Source organism: Morone saxatilis, unplaced genomic scaffold (genome assembly GCF_004916995.1).
Source record: "Morone saxatilis isolate NCDOM2014 unplaced genomic scaffold, NCSU_SB_2.0 Contig18, whole genome shotgun sequence".
Classification (NCBI taxonomy): domain Eukaryota; kingdom Metazoa; phylum Chordata; class Actinopteri; family Moronidae; genus Morone; species Morone saxatilis.
In genome coordinates, this window is record NW_023339740.1 from 13,382,920 (window position 1) to 13,388,799 (window position 5,880).

General features: G+C 41.4%; 1 protein-coding gene across 1 annotated transcript in view; it reads left to right on the forward strand.

Annotated features, from left to right (window-relative positions):
- Positions 1-93: 93 nt before the first annotated feature.
- The window catches only part of LOC118328549 (activin receptor type-1B-like), a 10,419-nt gene continuing 4,632 nt past the window's right edge, over positions 94-5,880 (forward strand). The window contains exons 1-5 of the mRNA XM_035662316.1: positions 94-278; positions 3,536-3,781; positions 4,693-4,959; positions 5,056-5,286; positions 5,414-5,581. Of these exons, the coding sequence (XP_035518209.1) occupies positions 212-278; positions 3,536-3,781; positions 4,693-4,959; positions 5,056-5,286; positions 5,414-5,581 (979 nt within the window). The 5' untranslated portion in view covers positions 94-211. The remainder of the gene's footprint in view (positions 279-3,535; positions 3,782-4,692; positions 4,960-5,055; positions 5,287-5,413; positions 5,582-5,880) is intronic.

Consider the following 5,880-nt stretch of genomic DNA (forward strand, 5'->3'; position numbering starts at 1 on the left):
TGTATCTGTGTGTATCTGTGTGTGTGTGTGTATCTGTGTGTATCTGTGTGTGTGTGTGTGTGTGTGTGTGTGCTGCTGCCTGCTGGTGGACCATGTTAGTAAACTAAACCCTGAGCACTGACAGCCTGGTTAGCTAGCTGTCACCATCACGCCTCTCCACATCTAGCTTCACTGAAACGTGTCAATGCAATGAGCCGGGGATTTATTGATTATGGCTAAACTACGGATTCCGTTAGCCGTCGTGGTTGTGCAGATGGTCCTGTACAGAACCAGTGAGGGTGAGTGACTGACTGTCTGTGTCCATAAAGCCCAGTGTCTTCGTCCCCACCGAGGAGTTAGCCGATAGCTAACGTTAGCTAGGTTAGCTAGCCTAGCCTGCTCGGTTGAGTTGAAATTAAAGATATAAAAAAACACTTCAGCTCTCATTCGTATACATCGGTGTTGTTTTAAGATAAAATAGCTTCCATGTTCCTGTGGCCGTCGAGCTCGTTAGGTTAGCCGGAAACAGCAGGTGAAAGGTGTGTTGAGGTAGCTGTGTCAGCTCTGAGGGATTTCAGTGTAAACAGAGTTTGTAATAATAATAAATAATGGTTATTTAAGGTACACAACTTCAATACCGCTGTGTGTTCCTCCTACAACCCTTCTCCAACACCTTGTTAGTGTTTCATGACCTCTTTGTTACCATGAAGCTAGTTACAGACCATGATGCCATGAGGACATTACTGTGTGTCAGGATTAAAGGAGTGCTCAAATGTTGATGTAATTCACAATGGATGTACTCAAATGACTCGTAGGCAGACATTAGTAATGTAATATCTGCAGCACTCACATAAAGGGGGTGAAACTCCTCACAATGCTGCTGTGAAGAGAGATAACACACAGATGTTAATATCGTTTTGCACTGAGTTTACCTGCATGAGTTGGTGAGTCTTGAGTTGTTTCATCTTTTTACTTTAGTGTGTAAGAGATTAAAATGTACTCAACAGCAGGTTACTGGTGTATTGGGCAGAGTGGGAGTGGGCGACTTGTGTAACATCGTTGTTTACCATCCATTATTGTCTTCCTGGAAATTCAATTGGAAACTGTTCTTTATTTTCATTATCATTTAAATTGATGATTATCTCCTTCAGTAATTGATTCATCGTTTTCCCTATAAATGATCAGAAAATGGTGAAAATGGTTATTGGAATAGTTTTGTCTGAACAAATATATTTACTTTTTGACTCACATTTGAGAATCTTATTTGATTAAAAGGGTTAGTCAATGATTAAAAGAGTTTCCGATTCATTTTCTGTCCGTTGACTAATTGATTATTATTAGATTAGTCATCAATCAGTAGAAACAGATTTAAAGGAACAGTTGCCACAGAGTAAATGATTAATATGTATGTTTTCTTGTATGTCCTCACATCCTATTATGGAAACTTCTCCTTTTTCTGTAAAACAGTGCTGGTAACACATTCCTTTGCATCCACACACACTGAACTGTATTGTCCACAACCATGAATGTTGATTCTGTGTCTTCTTGTTTTTAAAAGTATGAAATATGAAGTTGTTTGGTGTGTGGGACATGTCATAAAATGTGGCGTCTCAGTCCTGTTTTTGTTCTGGTTGAAAACAGAAACACTGGCAGAGCTTAAGCAGCTGAATGATATGAACTGTTGTGGACGTTTTTATGCCTCGGCGCGAGCGTCAGCCGTGGCCAGAGGCATTATGTTTTTGGGTTGTCTGTATGTCAGTCCGCCGCCCGTCCCATTCTCGTGAATATATCAGGGACTCTTTGAGGGAATTTCTTCAAATTTGGCACAAATATCCACTCAAGGATGAACTAATTAGATTTTGGTGTGACTGTGACCTTACAACACTTCATTCGATAATTATGACAAAAATTCACAGAAATGTCTGATAGAATAAAATGAAGTCATGACATTTTATATCCAAAAGGTCAGCTTCACTATGACTTCATAATGTTGTTATTATAGCCGTAACTCAGGATCAGAAGGATAGATTGTGATAATATTTCACATTTGGTCGGATACTGAATTGGTAACACTAATCTTGGGTGCTCACCTTAAAACTGTGGTGAAAATATAGACTTTCTGTGCTGCTGCTGCTGCTGCTGGGTTAAAGATTTGTGTGAAGCATCCATGTTTTAGAATTTGCAGCTTTTTTTGCAGCAACATCCATATTTGAAGCGTTTACTGTCACAGCTAAAACTTTATGTCCTATCAGAATCAGCTTTATGGCCAAACCTGTAAACACATACAGGGAATTTGGCTCTTTTTTGTTTCTCTAAATGAACTTACACACTAATAGACGTACAGCAGTATTAATTTAAAGGTTCAAAGGCGTACGAGGAACAACCGCGAGGCAGTAATTCTAGTTTTAGTATTTTAAAATTAAAGTGTTTTTGTTTTAGACATTAAGATTCAGAAAACTTTGTATCTTGGCTGTATTTATGCATGATAATACATATTTTCTCTTCTCTGAGGAGGTGGTTTGTGGTTTTAAAACAATCAATTTTTAAAACAATGTGGATTAGAGTTGTGACATTTATAGCTGTGGAAAGTATGCAATGTCTCATTTCATGTTTAGTCAGCATTTATCTTCCTTATTTCTTCTCTGGTTGTTTTGTTTCTCGTATTTGACTGCCAGCATCTGCCAAGTAGGTGTTGGAATTTAGTGAGTCAGTACCACAAAATTTCCCCGGCTTGACGTAGATAACACTGAAGTTCAGCTGCGTGATTGCTGGTTTTCTACCAAGCACATCCTGCACACCGGCTCCAGCAAGGTCATTTTCTACAGAGAATCCACTGGGGGCTTTTCCAAAATTACTGGAATGTCACATCACGTCTGTGTCTTAATAACATTACTGAATTTCACAGAGGAAGTCTTAGTCTGTTTTTAGTCACAGCTGATCAGTTACTGTCTACTCCTACATGCCCTCACATAAACTCTCCACCCATCCTCCCAAAAGCCCCTGCCACCCGAACACACCCCACCCAAGCTCTAACACTTCCTCTACTTCCTGACCTCGCCAGTACCATCCTCTGTCTCTCTGTGCTCACTTCTCTAGTTCATAGTGGAAAGACCGCATAATGTAACTGTCTAATCTTATCAGGTAGCTTCATCACACAGGTCTCCCACAAACCAAACTCCTTATTTTGTTATCATCTCAAAAAGTGAGATGTCACATGCTAAAGAAATCACAGTAGAAGTTGAAGTATTACTAGTTATTGACCTCTATGTTTTTGGGCTTCTTGTTTGTAAATCTGAAGCTTATCATGCACACTGTTACTGTTGGCTGTTGTTGCCCTCTACTGCACAGGATGTGTACTGTAAGTCCCTGTACAGCTGAGAAGAAAACAATATATTTGGCTCACACGTATGACTGACTTTTAGTGATTAGCATCAATAAATTCAAAGTCTGTACACACAATATATATCTGCAGTGCTCTCAGGCCAAAGTTTTTTAAGTTGTAGAAACGATTCTATTTCACACTGCGTTGTTTCTCATGCCCACTCCGTCTCTGCAGCTCTGTGGTGTAACTGCACCACCGCCCAGTGTGAGAAGTCTGGCTCCCAGTGTGAGACCGACGGAGCCTGCATGGCCTCCACTTCCCTCATTAATGGCCAAGAGCAGCACATCCGTATTTGCATCACGCGGGACAATCTTGAGCCCCCTGGACAACCGTTCTACTGCCGTGGTGCAGAGGGTTATCTCAACATCCACTGCTGCTATACTGACTACTGCAACAGCATTGACCTCCAAGTACCCTCAGGTGAGAGCTTGAAGTATCACACAGCACATACAGTATGAGCAGTTGCATTTACTGTTTGACCCTAAAGTTGTTTACCTGGAGTACCAACAAGCACTCCTAACGTACATCAAGAGAGCAAACCTTGTGCATGCATCTTTCTTAACTTAACTCCTGCAAATGAAAGAGTAGCCCAGTAATAACGTGCATTCATATATTGTCTGTGATGTTATCTAAAGCATCTCAGCACCGGTGACGGGTTTCCTACAAACATTTGTGTTTCCTGTTGTGTTCTGTACAAATATTCTGCACAGTGTACAGTATCTATCCCCCAGCTGAACAAAAACACTTTGGACCATATTTAAATGTTTAAGTTGCTCTACTCAAAGAGCTGGATATCCCCAAACTGTGAACTGTACAACATGGAATGAAAAATGGGTGTCAAAGTTTTCCCTTCCACAGTATGCACTTTTGGTGATCTTGGATTGATTATGGTCCCAGAATAATTTATACTACAGCCAGCTATAGGGATTTTAAATACAAATTATTCAAGGATCTGTATAAAATAATTAATTTGTCTAAATCAAGGAGATAAGGAGAAACTCAACAAGAGCATTACAAAGACAAAGCATTGCTGAAAAGAATGAGATCAACAGAGAGAGTAAACAGACTTTTACAGTTGTTGTAGCTGTAAATGTAATTTCAACACTTATTGTGTGTTGTACCGTTAAAACCTTTTAGTGTTGAGAATCCAGCATTTATTTTGTAAATAACTGGGAATAATAATCAATAGAAGTTAATGCAAGAGTCAAATTTGGACTCATTTCCCAAATGTTTTACACTGTCATCCCTCAGCAGTTTATATCAGGAAATGGAGTCAGTCTTACGTGTGTACTGAGTGCCAGGTGTTTATTTCTCGACTGCTCTCTTTTCAGTCACGACTCAGTCTGGACTGGGGGGAGGTTACGGCCCAGGTGGGACATGGGGCCTGGTGGAACTAGTCGCTGTGATTGCAGGGCCGCTGTTCCTGCTGTGTCTGCTGCTGGTGGTGGGCGTGTTCCTGTATCAGTACCACCAAAGGGCCTACAGCCACAGGCAAAGGCTGGAGGTGGAGGACCCCTCCTGTGACCACCTCTACCTGGCCAAAGACCGGACTCTGCAGGACCTCATATACGATCTGTCCACATCTGGTTCAGGCTCCGGTCAGTGTGAAAGCATAGTTGCAGGCCGGCACTCATGTTGCAGCTTACACTGGTTTTTGGCTTTGGCTGATGTCTGTTCTCATCTTTTCTGAGCAGGTCTGCCTCTGTTTGTCCAGCGGACTGTGGCCAGAACCATTGTCCTCCAAGAGATCATTGGTAAAGGGCGTTTTGGGGAGGTGTGGCGAGGACGTTGGAGGGGCGGTGACGTGGCGGTGAAGATATTCTCATCCAGAGAGGAGCGCTCCTGGTTCCGTGAGGCTGAAATCTATCAGACCATCATGCTCCGCCATGAAAACATCCTGGGCTTTATAGCTGCTGACAACAAAGGTGCAAGTCTGTAACATCACTAAAATAATTCACGGCAAGTTTACAGGTCATTGTACTGTGTTTTGTTTGTTCTGAAATGATACATTTTTAATTCTTTGGTATCTCTTTGTTTCTGTTTCTTGCCCAGACAATGGCACATGGACCCAGCTGTGGTTGGTGTCAGACTACCATGAGCATGGCTCTCTGTTTGACTACCTGAACCGCTACTCTGTCACTACTGAAGGAATGATCAAACTGGCTCTGTCAGCTGCCAGCGGCCTTGCACATCTGCACATGGAGATACTTGGAACACAAGGTAGTGTTTTGTATAAATGTGCATTTATATTTAAGCATATTTCTTTTTTTCTGGCTCCAGCCCTTTAATGAATATGATGGTACAAATTGTGACTCTCTCACCTGGAGATTCTCAGTTTTGTGTTTACTATCTGAAAATAACCTCACTAAGATCTTTGCCCAATTTCCTTACCACAGTTCACAGATTAAGGTAACACAGGAAACACTAAGATCTTACACTTGTAACTAAAGCTCCTACAGAAGTTAACATTTACTACAGCAGAGCACAATACACACGAGGCGAGTTGATCAAGGGCTAAA